The sequence below is a fragment of the Poecilia latipinna genome, unplaced genomic scaffold, assembly GCF_001443285.1.
Source record: "Poecilia latipinna isolate Pla-1442-1.1 unplaced genomic scaffold, P_latipinna-1.0 Scaffold649, whole genome shotgun sequence".
Classification (NCBI taxonomy): Eukaryota; Metazoa; Chordata; class Actinopteri; order Cyprinodontiformes; family Poeciliidae; genus Poecilia; species Poecilia latipinna.
The window spans coordinates 46,920-64,355 of NW_015113265.1; the positions used below are offsets into that span (position 1 = coordinate 46,920).

A 17,436-nucleotide genomic window follows, 5' to 3' on the forward strand; every position below is an offset into this window, starting at 1 on the left:
CAGGTTTAAGTATTTAGTCTAAGTATTTTTTTTACACACACTTTCCCAAGAAAACCCATCTTTTCTTAAAAATATGACACTGAAATTCTAAAGAAAAATAAATGAACCTTTAAATGAACAGTGTACACAGTTTATCAAAGGCATTGAACACCAGCCGAATGTTTGTGCACCCCAGGCCTCTATAACAATCTCAGCTAAATTTGCTAGCTTGGCTGGGATAGATGAGTAAAAAGCCTGTAGCATCTTAATCTCACTGAAAACTGTTAAAAAAAAAAACCAACTTTTTTTTTTTTTTTTTTTTAAATAAATTACCTCTAAAGATGAGATACGGAGGCATACATATTTAAGAAATGAGTAAGAACTCCTATAATGTTACTGTACATCCCATTGTTGCACTCCAAGTTTGGAGGCCATATAAAATTGGTTTTTGTGCCATACCTGAGACATTAATATTGTGTAGAAAGGTGCAACTTTGCAGGAATTCAGAACATGTCAGGAAGCAGAGATCTCCAGCATCATGCGGCACTGCAATAAGCGGATCCATGATGATCAGTGGTTTTTAATGCTGAGGCTGGTCAGTGTACTCTCAGAAAGCCACACAGTATAAAAATAAAAGAAACAGCACCCCTACCAGTATTCATACCTGTCAGGAAAATAAATAAGTGCAATAAATAATTTTAATCATGCTACTGTTGGTAGTGAGTTACCCACAGCTGATGATAGCTTCATCAGTACATGTTGAATGGTCCAGGTTAGGCTATTGCACAGTGTTGCAAACAGCACCCATGACACATAGGTCAGTGTTTTGTTAACTGAGGAAATGTTTATCTGGCCTTTGGCATGACTTTAGTTCTTGTACAGTATGGGAACGTGGAGAAGACGTATCAGTAAAATCCACTGTTCCTGCAAGTTTTTCTCTACAGTTTTTGTTCCTCCCTCATCAAAAAGGTAGGTGTGTTGATATCCATTTCCTGACAGAGGTCACCCGAGTATAAACCCCTGGAAAACCAGTTCGTCCACATCCGTGTCCCCAGCTGGTCACACCGGCGATAAACCACGGGCCAGAGTGATGGCGGCACGTCAGCGGCCCACCAGAATCCCCCTGGAAACATCAAGAGTTTGGTTATTCAAACCAAAATACAAGTGGCCTCATTTTTTAGGTCTCTGGTCAATAAAAGGGGAACTTTGGGTTATTTATGGCACCTGACTGCAATTTACAGGTAACACAATGGACATTTGGAAAAACTAGAGCAATATTATTATTTTTTTTTATTTTGAATTCTTTTTTTTTCAATTGAAAAAATAATAGTGGAGTATATATACAAGAAGTATGTATTTTAGTAACCACATTTTTAGCTTTTGTTTTAATTTTAAACTATCCTTTCTTTGTTTTTTGGAGACATGTCAGTAGTTCATAGAATAAAAGAACAATATTCATTTTACTCAAACATATACTTATACAGAGTAAAATCAGAGAAACCCGGATCATTTTAAGTCTTCTCTTAATTTTTTACAGAGCTGTATAATTAACATAACATAATTAAAGATGAAATTATTTGACCAGGTGCTTTGACCAAGGCAGGAATACGTAGTTTTTTTTTTTTTTTTTTAAATAAAAGGGCAATTAAACAAGGTAAGATGTGCCTAAGGTGTTTCAAAAAAGCCAACTTTTACCACAGTCTTCTTTCTTCTCTAATGTCTTTTGACTTCATTCTGCCATATTTGGGTTTCCAAAGTCCTAGAAACCTTTACGGTATGAAGGGAGAGCTTCACTTTGCTCTCACTGAACTACTCAACCACTGTTTTAAAAAAGGGCCCAACTTTCCAGCATCCCTGAGAGCTTTCTGATACTGCCCAGGAACTGCCAAGAGTGGACCACCCAGAAGCTTGGCATAAAAACAGGCACAGATATGTTTCTTTTTAAAATGATATCGCATGATGTTCCTTACCAGGCAGGTGTCCCGTCCTCCCTCCATGAATCCGGCACACATCATGCTGGGAGTCAGCACGTTGCTATATGACAGCTGACAGTCTTCCTGATCAATGATGTTCACGGCAGCTTTCTGCAGCAGGTTGGTCAGAGAGCCTGGGGGAAACAATTATCCTTACTGGATTAATATTATTAAAAAATGGTGCAGAAATGTCAATATACCTAATATGATTGTATTTGTAGAATAATGAATAGAAATTTCATAAAGAAATACATTGTGAAAAGTATTTTATACACAGTCATATTCAATAAATTAGCAGGTGTGTTCTGATGAGGCTCATTTGTCAGATTAAAAGTATCTTTTGAGAATTGACAACCTTTATTAAGGCTGTCTGTATGAAAAATGTTTTTTCTTTTTATTCGTTTTATGTAATATTTTAATTTTAAACGATGTGCTTTTGTTAACTGTGTGGAAAATCATCATAATTAACAAAATTAATGGCTTTCAAATGTTCAACCATGTGTAATTAGTTTACATAATGCATTATTCAACAATATTTTAATTTACTGAGTCTGAGGAACAATTGTTTTTTCAATGTAAAAAAAATTATAGAAGTTTTTCAGCACTCCTAGGGAAAGTGTAAAAAAAACACTAAAATGAATTACTCTTGTTTCAATTCATGACATTTTAGAAACATTAAACTTTTGATTCAGGTATTTAATAAAAAGGGTGAAATGCCACTAATATTTAATAATAATAATTAGTAAAATATTCAAACCTTTTACCCAATTCATCAAGTGGAATATGAGTGAAACGATTTCCAGTTTTAAGGATTATTGTGACAAAATTTCATATGGTTAGTAGTAATACCTACTTAAGGTGAAATTACCTCTAAAATCATACATAATAACCACAATATTTATCATAATATCTATAATTTGGACATGCGTAACCTTAACTTGTGCTGAGGTGCTTTAAACACCTCGATAGACATTGCTAATTATTTCAAAATCTTGAGGGTAGCTTTCGGTGTTAAAGGTGGCATTACCAGGTATAATTTCAATTTTCACATAGGGTCAGTTTGGTTTAGACTGTTTTTCTTTACGGATAATAGTAAAAATAATCATTTTTATGGATATGCAGGAATTATTTTATATTAAAATGTGTTTGATTATCAAAAACATGCAAGATAAAAATAAAGTTAATGTTTTGTGTGACTCTCACCTCCTTCCTTCATGGATCCCCAGCCTGTGATGTAGCACTCCGAGTTCTCCAGGAAGAGATGCACCGGCGAGGGAAGACACACCGGCTGGATGGTGTAGGACACCGGGGCCGGGACTGCCAGCTCCACCAGAGCGACATCATGGTCCATGTTGGTGCCATTGAAAGCCGGGTGGACGATCACTCTCTGTATGGGAATAACCAGCGCGCCTAACCCAGACCGCAGCACAGACCCGAGGCTTACGGCCCACTCAGTGGGGCTAGAATCACTATGGATGAAAACCATGAAATAAAACTCGTTAGTTAGTTGAGGCCTTTTATTACGATTAAAACATGTTTATTTTACTGGAGATATTTGTACCTGTTAAAACAGTGTGCAGCAGTCAGTAACCACTTGTTGTGAATGAGCGTGGTGCCGCAGCGATGTTGTTTCTGGTACTGCAGACTGCCGATCCACGGCCACTCTCCCCGCCGAGCAGTGACTCCACCTATGATCCGCTGAACGCCCAGCGCAGGACGAACACCACAGTCTGGAGCAAAGACACAGCTCAAGTACCAAGTTGTCGAAACACAACATTCACTGTGTTTTACGTCCATAAACATTACCACAGTTTTTCTCGTCTGCTTCATTGGGGCAGTCGGGGATTCTGTCACACTCCGGGTTGACTTTACTGATGCACAAACTGGAGCCACAATGGAAGTTCTCACTGCAGTTTGTGGCTGGAATACATAACAGTATTACTGTCATGGGATTATTTGTAATAAGAAATAAATTCCCAGTTTTGATGGCCACATTACCAGGTTGATGGACTCCAGCAGGTTCATCCATTGCCACAGCCTGAGGCACTGAGAGGCTCCCAGAGGACTTACTGGTCAATGGGGCTGGTATTGTTGGAACAAGCTTTACTTGGTCATTGACCAAAGCTGGATCAGTGTATTTTAGAATAAAGTTTCTGAGCTTGGTGACGCGGGCGTAAACTCCAGGCCTGTTGACCTGGGCACAACCAACACCCCAGCTCACCACCCCAGCCAGAAAGAACCTCCCGGGGCCGCCCTCGCACACAAGGGGCCCTCCAGAGTCACCCTGCAGGTCAGACACATGGACATGGGTTTAGCTGAAGGAATCCTGCAGCTAGATCAGCTAGAAGTTTGTCTAGCTGAGCCACAAAACCTTAAATTGAAATTTCTGAATCTTATGACGTTTTCTTTACAGAGGCTAATAGCCATTGTTATTAGCCTCAGTGTTCTTATACAGGACAATTTCCTATAAGAAGTTGTCCTTGTTAAGATAGAAGATAATCACAACAACTCTACCCATAAGATTTGTTTTAGGAATGAATCACCTTTGATCCCAGAGATCTACAATAAATGCTGCAGGACAAAATTGGAAAATTATAAACTCCACCTTATGTGAGCCTCCACTGACCTGACAGGAGTCCACCTTCCCCTGCAGGAATCCAGCACACATCATTTTGTGAGTAATAGCACCTCTGTACACAGACGACTGATTGCATGCCTTGGAGTCTATGATCTTAACCAACGCTTTCTGCAGCGTGTTGGGGACATGTGCTGAGCAACAGAAGAAGAACACAGTGCAAATCAACACATGACTTGGTAAAGTCATAGAGAATTTGAAAATAAGTTTCTATTTTCAATTACGGGTGTGCATGGGAAAAATAAATGCAGCCCAACAAACAATATCTATTGAAGGAACACTGATGTCACAAGGCAATATTTAGGACAACATGTTGCTATAAACATAAATCTTATATTGATGTTAGTTGTGTTCTGTTTTAAATTACGGATTTGATGGAATAAAGTATTTGCATGTGTGCAAACTCACTGCTAAACTGCTGCAGAGCGCCCCACCCAGACACAATGCAGCTCTGACCGGGCTCAAAGACGTGGGACGGCGGGGGAATGCAGACAGGCTGGATGTAGGAGTTGAAGGTGAGGGGCGTCTCCAGCTCCAGGACAGTCACATCGTTGTTGCTGGTCATGGGGTCGTATTCAGGATTGACAATTATCGACTTGATGTTAATAGTTTTCGACTCGGCCTCTATGCCGTTGGCCAGCTTGGCTCCAACCAGTGCCGTCCATTCACTGGGATCGTTGGCACTGGAATGAGAAAAGATACAAGCCTTGGAATATGTTCAAGATGGATAAATATAAAATAAATAATCGCACACAAGTAAAATACCCTTCAAAGCAGTGTGCTGCACTGACGATCCAGCGCTTGTTGATGATGGAGGCTCCACATGTGTGCCTCCAGTGGTACCTCAGGCTGACCTGCCAGGGCAGCTCGCCTTGGCGGGCGTCCTCACCACCGACTATCCGACTCCCCATGGCCGGGCGTAAGCCGCAGTCTGTTCAGGATCATCAGGAGGAGATCTGTATTTGTAATGTGTGCTGCGTTTTCTGCAAACTGTGCCTGCTTGATATTGGCTGAGAGTAACAAACACTTGTACTCTGAAGCTGCTTACCACAGCGAGCCTCATCAGATGCATCTGCACAGTCAGGGATGAAGTCACACGCTGGGTTTTTTTTGGTAATACATTCGCCGTTTTCACAGGTGTATGCGTTTTCCGGACACCTTGCTGAAAATCCCAGATGCAAGAGAAGGGAATTAGATGAGGGTGGAAGAGAGTGACTTTGTAAGAGAAACGGGCAACAAAATATTTTAAAAGGAATCCTGACATCGTAAGAGAAGAAGCAGAAGAAGTGTATTCTACAGTTATATGTTGCCTGTTAAAGTATTCATATCTCTTGACCTTTTTCACATTTTATTTTGTTACAACCACAAAATCCAATGTTTTTAATTAGGGTTTAAAGGAGTAAATATTATGAATGGTTTCCCAAAATGTATGCACATAAGAATCTAAGAAAGTGAGGAGTTCATTTGCATTCAGCCCGCCAGAGTCAATACTTCAGTACAGTCTTATGCTGCAGTTGCGGCTGCAGGCTTTATGGGACTGGTGTACAACAACTTTCCACATCTAGAGATATAAATCTGAGCCCATTCTTTTCCCAGACTGTCAATTTAGTGTTACAGTTGTGCCAGGCTATAAACATTACTCGGATTTAAACTTCTTCACAACCCTAAGTTATCTTCTATTTGCTCTGGTCTTCATTTTCCTCTCCGTTAACTGATGTAACTTTTCTGAGTTTTTTTCTGTATCATTTCTCTTCCACTTCATAACTGTACACTACGTCCTTTATCACATGAAATCCTTCCAATATTATGAAGGTTTGTGGTTGTGTCCCATGACAAAATATGAAAAGTTAAATTGGTATGAATGAAGCATACACAGGCGCCGCAGACTTAATGTATTTTAAATCCAAGTTTTTGGGTTAAATAGACAATATTCAACATAAATTAAAACAGAATATTCCAAAAATTCTGAGATTTTGAAGCCTAGAAACACACACACAAAAAAAGTAATAACTCACCTGTCATCTCATCTCCAATTACATAAAACGACTTCCCACTGGCTCCTGTTGGAAATGAAACATTTAGCTCTGATATCTCCATTTCTCTCACCTGCCCATCATCTTCGTCACGATGATAGTTACCCAATAAGACAACAGCGCTGATCTGTCCAAACCCAGGCACCTCTAGTGGTTTCCCATGCAACACCGAGCTGAGCCCTGCTCTCAGGAGGTCTCGAACAAAGTTATCTGAATACTGCTGGATTTTGGATACCCTGAAGAACAACCTTAATGTTGCCATCACATCACCATGTTTGCTACTGTAAAAGAGAGAAAACTAAGCATGCTTCAGTGTGTTATCTTAGACAGTTTCTCTTGGATAAACTACCTGTTTTAATTACCCAAAAGCAATAATGCTGCAGCCATCATAATGCTTTGATATCGACGAGGCAGTGAAGATATCTTTAACCTGAAATAGCAAAATAAATTACATTCTGCATAAATGTTTCTGTTTTTACCATAGGACATTTCAGCCCTCACTTTGGACTTTAAAGCTGAGGAAAGTATTATAGAGAAACCAGAGTTTCCATCCTCCAGATCAGGACTGTACTTGAGTCCCTTCAGCTCCACGGTTTCCAAGAAATCATGCGGTTCCTCCAGCAGGTATGCTGCCGGCGAAAGAGGGGAAATGTTAGCTTTCAATTAAAACAAAAGAAGCATAGGAAACAGCAGATTATTATCACCATTAAAAGACATTACATAGTAGGATGCACAAAGGTTTTCTTCATTATACAGACAGGTGGAAAAAAAGGGTACCCCACAACAACCTGCATGTTTTTCTAAAGAAAAGATGGGAAGAACTTTAAAAATGTTCTGTGAAATAAAACCAATTTCATGTAGTTATAAATTAGAACACGACTACATTTGCAATGAATAGTTCACATGATGAGCTCAGCTGATGTGCCGTTTCACCAGGTGTTTGCCAATTGTAGCTGCCACTAGTCTGAAGGAGCTCAATGGGGAAGAGGATGGGGAGGGGGGCTCTGTGAGGCAGAAGCTTGGCTTGGAAAAGGTGGCGCTTTGTGAAAACAAGCATTTAGGGACCCCCCGAATGGCTGCCACAGGAGACCCATTGATTTCTCAAACATGCATGAAAGAATCAAAGCAACTTTCCAGGTATGTTTTTGAAGGGGGAATAACATTACAGCATGTTGTAACGCTCAAAAAAGTCAATTTTACATAATACTGGCCCCTTAATGGGAAATCCTATTGTTTTTTTTTTTACAACTATGTAACTGGTGTCAAAGGAACAAAAAACCCAACCGTGTTTTGTAATTAATATAACTATAAAAACTCTTGTGACTCACCAATAGCAAGGCCTGCAAAGATGCCAACGATAAGGAAAAGGATAATGTAGGCTGCAACAATGCCTTTATGACAGCCGGAGTTGGAGGGCGAGGGTGACCACGACCCTCCACTGCCATCCTTACGGACGTCCATCTTGGACTCCCAGCTCCAGCCTCACATTCAACTGTCTTCACAGTGACGGGTGAATAGAGTGAACCGAGCCTAAAGATAAAACAGAAACATAGTAAAATAAACCAGATTAGAGGAGATTTCCATCAGCAGCCAAGACACAGCTGAGACAGATGAGACAAAACGGAACTTTGTGACCTACATGTTTAATGCTGTTTAGCTGATGTTGCATTTCCCCCTGAACACAGAAGAAGCATCATGCTATGGGGATGCTTTAGATCAGTACACAAGATGAAGGTGGACAAAGTTGATGGGAATAAAAGAGGGGATTAAATACAAGGTATTTAATCCTGGAAGAAAATTTATAGAAGGCAGCAAAAGAGTCATGACTGGAGTCGAGGCCCACCTTCCAGCAGGATAATGCAGCCAAAACAACAATTAACTGGTTTAGATCAATGTTTCTCAACCCTGGTCTTTGGAAGTTTCCTTCCTGCAACACACCTGACTTAAATAAAGGACTGATTAGCAGGCCTCAGCAGCACTAGAACACGCAGTACTGTGGGTTCAGAAACAGTGGTTTAGATCAAAGCATATTCACGACTTAGAATGGCCTACTCAAAGTCCAGACGTTTATTTAAGAATATGTAAATATTTACATTCTTCATTTAATCAGACCCAGCTTCAAAAATTTTGCCAACAATTTGTAAGGTAATGAAGGGAAAACAATTTAATTAAACCCCACCAAGTAGGAAAAGTATTTCAAATAAAAAACTAGAGAGCTTTATTTTATTTAATAAAAAGGCTAGATTTTAAATTGCAATATGCGCCTTTCAGATAAACAGAGAATAATCTGAAACTTGAAGCTTAGTTCTTATACATCTTTTTGAAATGGCTGATTGGAAAACAGTGAAACTCTTGAGAACAATCCACTAAGGAGAGCAGGCTGAGGTCTGCGTAAAGAAAACCACAGAGGCCATGATGTTCAACATCATAAAGTAAATGGACCAGATGTTCCAAAACGGTTTTTCTTTTCTGAATGATGTCTTTCTACGCTCATTGACTTAATGGGATCATCTTGAGCAACAACAAAAGCAACCAGGACTTTCTGCTGCCTGCAGCAGCCGCACTCACCTCTTTCTTCTGTCATTACTCTGCGAGGCGAAGACAAAGATGACCCAAAGTTCTCTCAGGAGCAGAGGCACAGATGGAGGACAAGGGGGGCCAAGCAGGTCCGCTATTTGTTGCCCCCGATCTGGGGGTGGGTCAGGTCCTTATGCCTCAGGAAACTTACCGTTTCTGTTTGCTCTAACAGGTTCAGTTCAGCCTCAGAAATCCCCGCTCAGCTCTCTGTCCATCCGTCCTGATCCTGTTTGGTCCCACCCAGGTGTACACAGGGGTTCCTCCTGTCACCTGTGATCTCCCATAGTTTGCAGGAAAATTTAAAACTCCCACTTATCCATCATTACAATAAAACGGTGATATAAAAAAATGTGGTAAATAACAAAAAGCAGGTATTTAGTGGAGCTCCTTGCCTTCCTCTGACAGAGCAGCTTGTGCTCTATTGACACAATGACTGAGCAGCAGAGGAGGGGCGAAGCCTGAAGGAATTTGGCCTTTTTATTCCACCATTTTTATTCCTAGCTCCTGAAAACCCACCAGAGACTTGCAGAGGAATACAGCTTCTGCAAGTAGCACAAATTACTTTCAAACCGTGGATCCTCTTTTAGAAAAAACCCCCATCTTATTCACTAAAAGACCCATACCAATGTTATCTTCAAAGGAACAATCCAAAAATAAGCATTGCTACCTAATCCCTCGCCCCTCCTTAAAGCGATTCTGTCTTAAAGTGACTAATACCACAAATGTGCCTTTGTGTGTGGACAAGCTTGAATGGCTCATCTTCAAACACAGAAACTCCCCTCTAAAGATCATCATTAGATTCTTCTGTTACTGCATGAAAAGGTGAACTCAGTGGTCTGTTGACAGGTCACCGAGCTCACTGCTTCTGGGAACCACCACAGGCACATTTCAATAAATTCATTTTAGTTACGCAGATCAAACAGACTCGTGTATTACATAGATCAATTACACATTTTCAGTTTGCAAAAAGGATAACTGTAGTCTTCAAACATATGAAACAAAGTCTATTCAAGTTTGGAGGGGAGACATAAGGAGTGACAAACTTAACTCTGAGATGGGCTTCGGCTGTTGTGTTCCCCATGTCAAGCTACTCCTGAACCAGAGACGGGGCCGATTGGTCTTTCCTGGGCTAATGATTAAAATGAAATGACTTTGGTTCAGTTTTCTAAAGTCCTCTTTTCAGATTAAATTAAATTTGAAAACAGGAAAACAAGGCTCCAAAGTCTGGAAGAAGAACAAAATCCAAGTAGATTGAGGCCTAGAGTGACGTTTGAACAGTGAATGATGGTTTTGGGATCGGCGTCATCTACTGGTGTTTATCTACTTAATTCAGTCCAATCATCTTAAGTCATCCACCAGGAAAAATGTATTTACTTTATGCTTCAGTGTACTAATGAATCCTGATAAACGTTTTCCATTAGGACTTGGCACCTGTCCCCACTGACTTTAAACCTATGGAGGTTAAACAATGCAGGTGAGCTAAAGGTAGCTATTAAAGAAACCAGAGGTTCCACGTTACACAGCATTGACACAGTGATTAAAGCAAGAGCATCAAAGACCAGGTTACACATGCATGTACTTTAAATAGACCAACATCTTAGTTGTAACTTTTTATCCTTAAAATTAATAGTTACCACTTGAAATATTTCGCTATGTTTGAGATGCATGGGTACAAACAACTACTCATGCCTGAGCCTTGCTTTTCTGGTAAATATGTACAGAAAAAGTGACTTATAACACCCAGCAAAATTAGATTTTCCACTTTATTTTCTTATCAAAAACAAAGAATTATAAAAGATACTACAGACAAAAAAATAAAATTGTCACGTTAACACTTCCCAGACTTTTGGGGTCTTTACAAACAAAACTTTGAAACATTTGCACACTACATAAAAAGTAGAGGTGAAGTGCATCTGATTCATTTTGTGGCAGATTTTTAACTTAAGTCAACAGGTTTGTTTTATGAACTAGAACTGTCCTGTAATGGGTTAAAAATAAAAAAAAGAATGAAAACATGAACAAAAACAAAAACAAAAAAAAAATCACGTATGTGCCAGTAAGCAGCTAACGAGAGAGTTAGCCATCGTGCTGCTGTATGAAGGGGTTTGGTATGGCCTCCATGCCATCCTGAGGGCAGATCAGCACTACGGAGGTTCCTCTGCAGACCACCAGCCCCAGCTGCCGGGTGTCTTCTGTCAGCTTCAGCTGGTCATCTGGATCTACACACAGATTCACACCAAGTTAAGACTACAAGAATCAGATTGCAGTCAGACAAGTAGTTCTGTGTTCAACTTTGTATTAGAGTGTGCATTAAAAGAGGTTTATGACAAATATCAGATTTTAAAAGGTTTTTGGTCTTTTGAGGAGATTTCTTTTGCACAGAAGTAAGCAAATCAAGACAAAAACTCTCTTTTTTTGCATAAGGAGATCTGATATAATTAACTTGTTTCTCCAGGAACAGTAATGGTCAATCCTGTCTAAAATAATAAACCTAACTTGCAGACAAATATTTGCAGACCTGCATTTTTCTTTTTATCTTAAAAAGAAAGTTTACTTTTAAATACGCACATTTTTCTGGTTAGCAACTTCGTTGTCCTCTTTATTTATAACCACAAATCACGTGACTTACACCAACACCTACTGACAACACTGAACTATTTTCCCAGCAAAACAGTCAAACAAAAAAAAACAAAAAACACGCATCACATGCATTATCCGTTTAGCAAAACCTAATATGTGTATGCATAAAACTTTACAACTGAAAAAGAGAGCTCTTCCTTTTTACAATGGCTGTATGTCAGATACTTTTTTTTGTCCTGGATGCAGAACTGAATACAAAGTAATGTTGGGCTGAGCAAGAGATGAAGTGCCAGCGGTCCACTGGTTATTTAAGCTCCTCTCATCGAGCTTTAAAGCTTTAAAACTTGTCCACGTACCTCGCATATACTCGATCGTGCCGTCCAGCACCAGGTTTAGCAGAGGATCAAATCCTTTAAGGACGCCGCTGGCTGAGAAGCAAAGAGGTAACACTCAGCGTGTTCAATATACCTGAATGAATTCCTTTAGCTCATTTACACCTATAAGCCACCTACCCTCTCTTCCTCCTTGGAACTTCACACGAATTGTCTTGTCGATGTATTTAGACAAGTCGAAGATGCTCTCCTTCTTCTTCTTTTCTTTGTCCTGCAGAAACCAAAGTTTGGCTGTGTTGTTTTTAAATCACAAAACGCTCATAGTCGGAATTTATTAGCATGAGCGTAGCTTGCTAACAGAGGTTATCATAAATGTAAACAAAACAGCTGTATAATTACACTGGAAAACCCGTTCTTCATCTCAACACGCTTGCAGGTTAGCAATCAATCCGATAATGTTTTGTAATTTGACATATTAAATAAATGTTAGAATGAAAGCAAACGTGCGACGAACTCACCGCCATGTTAGCTCCGTGACACGGAAGTTAAATCATGACTCCAGAAACGTAAGACCAATCAAATCGCTCACCGTCAGTGGATGACGTCATGAGACGTGTACGCAAAGAAATAAATCCGTGCCCATGTCTATGCTTGTATACTGTACATGTATTTTTAATTTACAACGTTTACTTTATTTTAATATCTGTATTGAATAAAAAAAATATATAATATGTTTCCTCTGACTTAAAAATGTTATTTTTCTAACAATAATTTTCACAATCAAATGTTAATATTTTGTGTTGCTCTCATTACGTTGGGCTATACCACATCAGAACAAAAACATACTTCCTCAATAACAAAAGGACATTTTAAACCAAACGACACATATATTTTATTTATTTATTTATTTTTTATTCTACTGGTGGAGTGGGAGCTCTGCTCTTCTAGATCAGTCACAGGGCAGAGTCTATTTATAACCTTGACCTGAGAACCAGTTGGTGTGTTGGGTTGTGAAGTGGGACACAGATATTAGGCTTGGCTGTGTTGACATGGCCGGAAAAACTGACACTGAGCAGGAGTCTGAAAGCTGTCGACTGAATCCTCTCCCTCAACCAGAAAACAAAGTTGAGCCGGATGAATCTGCCCTCTGTGTTGAAGCCTCAGAGCCTGACACAATTCCTGACGCTACCTTGCAGGTGGAAGGAGAGAGCTTTTATGTCAGCCGACACCATCTGGCACTCCAGAGCCCTTACTTCAGGGCTCTGTTTTTTGGCTGTGGCGTGGAAAGCAACAAAAGGCATGTGGAGATCAAAGGGGTAGAGCTGCAGCACTTTAAGGTCTTGATGGAGTACAGCAAGACACACAGACTAGATCTGAAGAGAGAAAATGTTCTGGGAATCCTGGAAACGGCAGACTTCTTGCAGCTGGAGCGACCCAGGCTGCTGTGCTGCAAGTTCCTCGAGCGTGAGCTGCACCTCACCAACTGCTTGGGAATGATGGCCTATGCCTGGCAGCTGGGTTGTACTCAGCTATACACCGCGGCACGACAGGTGGCGCTCACACATTTTTCTGCAGTTTCCTCCCAAGAAGACTTCCTGTGCCTTTCAAAGGAGAGATTAGCGGACCTTCTTGCCAGCGATGACCTGGCCATCTTCAGAGATGATCAGGCCCTGGAGGCCACCATGCACTGGGTGTCATCTGACCCTAAGCGAGAGGAACATTTCCTGGAGCTGATTGAGCTGGTGCGACCCGAGTCTCTCTCTTTACCTTTCCTTTCTAAGCTTTTGACCCAAATGAAAAGTTCTGACCCCAGAGCCAGACTCATCAGCAAGCTCAATGAATATTTTCCACCTTCTTGGTCAGTGGGAAGGTCAGTGAGGAGAACCAGTGCCAGCGAGACTTTGTACATCCTGGGTGGACCTCATGATAAGGAAGAACAGGCTCTGTATCAGTTTCACCCTCAGAGTGGTAGATGGCAAAGCTGCTCACCTCTGCAGAGAAAGAACCTAACTCAGTACTCAGTCGCAGCAGTGGGTAATGTTTGTGTGATAAAATTGTAACGACTGTTGTCTTGTTGATGAGTACACAAAAATTAAGGCAGAATATTTATAAGATGTACAGCATCTTCCTTGGATCTGTGCCCTTGTAAATTTTTTTATCACACTGGAAACTTCAATGTATGTTATAGGTATTATTAAAGCAACACAAGGTTATGCATGATTATGAAGTGAAGGGATGATGATTGATGATTTTCTTACACTAATAACACTTTGTAGAATCTGCTTTGGCAACCTACCAGCTGCAATTCTTGTGAAGTACTGTACACACAGTGAATACAATTATTGCCTATTCTTCTTTGCAAATAACTAACATAAGTTTAACTTAACCTTAAATGACACATGGGTGAACTCTGTTTACTCCTTGGATAATTTCAGAAGAAAATTTATGTGATTTTAAGTATTAGAGTAAAGAGAGTTGCATACAAAAGCATGTTACAATTTGAAAACCATTTTACATTTTCCTTTCACGTCATAATCATACACTTCTTGGTGTTGGTTTATTTGATCAAATCCCAATAAAGGAAGCTGAAGTATTGGTTGTAAAGAGACAATATATAAAAATGTTCAAGGGGCACTGTTAAGAAATTGTTTTAATTCCTTTACATGAAATGTATAAAAGTGCATTACAGACTATTACTTTCTACTGGGATTTTTGTTGATGAATTTTCTAATTTTCTCAGGTGACAATGTAGTCGTCACAGGTGGCTACTTCCGGGACGTGCTGTGGTTCAGTGTGGACTGGGTCAGGATATACGAATGTGGGAACCAGCGCTGGCTGGATGGTCCGGCCATGCAGAAATCCAGACACAGTCACTGCTCCATTGGACTGGATTCAGCTGTGTATGTGCTGGGCGGCAGCATGGATGAAGGCCTCGTGGCTGACGTAGAGAGGCTGGTCCTGGGGTCAGAGGAGGGCTGGCAGGGGGTGAACCCCATGGTCAGGGCAGTGGAGAGGGCGGCCACAGCTGCTCTGGGAATGTGTATTTATGTTGCATGTGGTCTAGATGAGAACGGGGATGTGTATGCAGGAATTCAGAGATATGTGGTGAAGGAGGACCAGTGGGATGTAGTCTCCAATTCACCGTTTCCACGGTGAGTAAACTTGACTCCTCAGATTATGCTTCTCACATTTCTAAACTGAAATGATTGAAGAAGAATTATATTTCAAACAGGAAAGAAATGTTTTATTTTTATTTTTAAACTCTCTTTCAGGTACGACCTGGTTGCCACTGAGCTCAATGGTGCCCTCTACCTGTTTGGAGGCCAAGCCCTGCGTTTTGACATGGAGACTGATGAATGGACGATACTCGAAGAAGAGTGTTTGGAGAGAAAGTTTTTTTGTGGCTGTACCAACGTCAGTGGCCAGATCTATCTAGTCAGCGAGAGGAAAAGCAACAAAGCATCCCCAAACATGGTGCTGTTGGACCCGTACATAGACACTTGCATTCAGATAGAAGATGCCATACCCTGCCCTTTGCCCCTTAGAGGATGTGTCACCATGAGGATGGTCATATGATCTAATCTTGTTAAATAAAATGATACATCTGAAGTTTTTATTTTGTAAAACTGATCTAAAAGTGATTTATACTAAAGAATATTTCAAAAAATATTAATTCCCCTTTAATCCCTTTACATTCTGACAACAATAACTTCTATGCTTTTTATTGGAATTTTTTTGATAGACCAACATAAAACTGCAAATAGCTTGAAAGAAAATTATACGCTGTTGTCAAAAACTTTAAAATCTGGTGACTTGGGCGTGTATTTGTATTCACCCCCAATCAATAAGTGTTAAAACAAACGTTCACTGCAATTAAAGCTTGTGGTCTTTTGGAGTATATGCATACCAATATTTTGCAATTCTTTTCAAAAATAGCTCAAGTTCACTCAGATTGGAAGAAGAATGTCTGTGAACAATAATTTTTACATCTTGCTGCAAGTTTCTAATTGGATTTGACTAGGATAACAGATAACAGAATACAAATACATGCAACCCTTTTCATGATTTACTTGCAAAAAAAGTTTGAAAAGACAATTAAGTGGCAATGCAACACCCTTTATGTTTAGTAAAGTTCATAAAAATAAATAGAAAAGAATAGCTTTTCTATTTGGACAAATAAAAGCATTGTCTGACTTATTAAATACGGATCATTTATTAAACTTTTCAACAAGCCACTGAGTTAACAAAACGTCCATGTGCACTCACTACAGAACAGTCAAGAGTAACCGCTTTATAAATGTATTAAAACAATAATTTAATAATATCCAATAAGATCTCAACGCATGTACACCATTCAGTGAAGCAGCCCTTTTTATTTTAACCTCCCCTCTATAATATTTACACTGTACAACTTTCAGATACAGTAGGAAAGCAGCAGATGTGCCATGTGTGCACAGTGAAAGCAGCCAGTCATTTTAGAGAGCTCCAGTGAACGTATGAAAGTATGTCAGTGTTTGTCTGTGGCAGTGGAGACACCGGCTTGTGCACTTCACTGGATAAATGCATGCTTGGTTCTATCAGTAAGTTACTAATGCCAAATGGAAACGCTTCTCTTCAACTGAGACCTTTAAACTGAGCAGCAAGTGTCTCCGAGTGGACGCGTTTTGTTATGATGTATGCAAGATATTTTGACCAGTCACATCACTCACAGTTGAATGTTTGTCCAGTAGAATTAAAAGCACCAGTACAAAGACTTCATTCATATGGTAAGTTAAGTTCATGTGGTTAGTGTAAAACCAGCAGCTTAAGGAACAAAGTAAAATGCCAGCTCAAACTACAACAGCAAACCCCAATGTTGCTTCCTTGACAATAAACCGCCGCCCCCACCAAAACAAAACAAAACAAAAAAAAAAAAAACAAGTATAGTTGAAGTAAACATCTTCAGAAGCAGTAACATTTTTGCAGTGTCATACATTCACAAAAAAATCCCTCTTGACAAGTATATGCGTTTTCTGAAACACCAGGGGGCGACATATGTCTAGTAAAGAAATAGGAACACAGAATTGAATCAAATATTACTAAAAATATGAACTTTAGAACTGCTATGGAACTTAGGTGGTTTCCAAAGAGCTTCCTGTCCTATGACCTGTATTTTATATTAAATATGTACAGATAACCACAAAGATGTGGAGGAGGATTAAAATAAAAAAACAATCCTTACATTTGTCCCATTTAAATATATACCTTAATAAACAACAATTATATTTCATATAAAACCTTCAGCGCTTCAAAAATAAAGAAAAAAGGGGTCTCTCTCTCGCCTTCAG

The 17,436-nt window shown here is 39.8% G+C and overlaps 3 protein-coding genes across 6 annotated transcripts; 1 reads left to right on the forward strand and 2 right to left on the reverse strand.

The window, feature by feature from the left end:
* Positions 1-539: 539 nt before the first annotated feature.
* tmprss9 (transmembrane serine protease 9) lies at positions 540-9,675 on the reverse strand. 3 transcript variants are annotated; one of them, XM_015043788.1, is made up of 17 exons: positions 8,464-8,554; positions 8,260-8,329; positions 7,949-8,150; positions 7,122-7,249; positions 6,983-7,050; positions 6,726-6,901; positions 6,603-6,647; positions 5,636-5,749; positions 5,353-5,518; positions 4,996-5,270; positions 4,579-4,721; positions 3,951-4,236; positions 3,759-3,872; positions 3,514-3,682; positions 3,156-3,421; positions 1,950-2,086; positions 540-1,102 (listed from the first exon to the last, which is right to left on the reverse strand). In XM_015043788.1, the coding sequence occupies exons 3-17, from the start codon at positions 8,079-8,081 to the stop codon at positions 941-943; spliced, it is 2,382 nt and encodes a 793-aa protein (XP_014899274.1). In that variant the 5' UTR covers positions 8,082-8,150; positions 8,260-8,329; positions 8,464-8,554; the 3' UTR covers positions 540-940. The 3 variants fall into 3 exon arrangements, with proteins under 3 accessions (XP_014899274.1, XP_014899275.1, XP_014899273.1); XM_015043789.1 differs by lacking the exons at positions 8,260-8,329; positions 8,464-8,554 and adding an exon at positions 9,189-9,675; XM_015043787.1 differs by having other exon boundaries at positions 8,260-8,534.
* A 1,271-nt stretch (positions 9,676-10,946) lies between these two features.
* On the reverse strand, positions 10,947-12,713 carry lsm7 (LSM7 homolog, U6 small nuclear RNA and mRNA degradation associated). 2 transcript variants are annotated; one of them, XM_015043793.1, is made up of 4 exons: positions 12,628-12,713; positions 12,290-12,380; positions 12,134-12,205; positions 10,947-11,416 (listed from the first exon to the last, which is right to left on the reverse strand). In XM_015043793.1, exons 1-4 carry the CDS (start codon positions 12,631-12,633, stop codon positions 11,274-11,276), a joined length of 312 nt encoding a protein of 103 aa, XP_014899279.1. In that variant the 5' UTR covers positions 12,634-12,713; the 3' UTR covers positions 10,947-11,273. The 2 variants fall into 2 exon arrangements, with proteins under 2 accessions (XP_014899279.1, XP_014899277.1); XM_015043791.1 differs by lacking the exon at positions 12,628-12,713 and adding an exon at positions 12,509-12,621.
* A 402-nt stretch (positions 12,714-13,115) lies between these two features.
* LOC106954362 (kelch-like protein 23) lies at positions 13,116-17,410 on the forward strand. The gene is made up of 3 exons (XM_015043794.1): positions 13,116-14,143; positions 14,850-15,261; positions 15,382-17,410. Exons 1-3 carry the CDS (start codon positions 13,159-13,161, stop codon positions 15,683-15,685), a joined length of 1,701 nt encoding a protein of 566 aa, XP_014899280.1. The 5' UTR covers positions 13,116-13,158; the 3' UTR covers positions 15,686-17,410.
* Positions 17,411-17,436: the final 26 nt, after the last annotated feature.

Coding starts and splice junctions, on each gene's coding strand:
- tmprss9 (XM_015043789.1), bottom strand. CDS start 8,081: ATGGACGTCCGTAAGGATGGCAGTGGAGGGTCGTGGTCACCCTCGCCC. Junction 3,873..3,950: donor TGCTGGAGTCCATCAACCTG/GTAATGTGGCCA, acceptor TATGTATTCCAG/CCACAAACTGCAGTGAGAAC. Junction 2,087..3,155: donor GGGATCCATGAAGGAAGGAG/GTGAGAGTCACA, acceptor TGTTTCCCCCAG/GCTCTCTGACCAACCTGCTG.
- lsm7 (XM_015043791.1), bottom strand. CDS start 12,529: ATGAAGAACGGGTTTTCCAGT. Junction 12,206..12,289: donor GTTCCAAGGAGGAAGAGAGG/GTAGGTGGCTTA, acceptor TTTGCTTCTCAG/CCAGCGGCGTCCTTAAAGGA. Junction 11,417..12,133: donor CACGATCGAGTATATGCGAG/GTACGTGGACAA, acceptor ATCTGTGTGTAG/ATCCAGATGACCAGCTGAAG.
- LOC106954362 (XM_015043794.1), top strand. CDS start 13,159: ATGGCCGGAAAAACTGACACTGAGCAGGAGTCTGAAAGCTGTCGACTG. Junction 14,144..14,849: donor GTACTCAGTCGCAGCAGTGG/GTAATGTTTGTG, acceptor TAATTTTCTCAG/GTGACAATGTAGTCGTCACA. Junction 15,262..15,381: donor TCCAATTCACCGTTTCCACG/GTGAGTAAACTT, acceptor ACTCTCTTTCAG/GTACGACCTGGTTGCCACTG.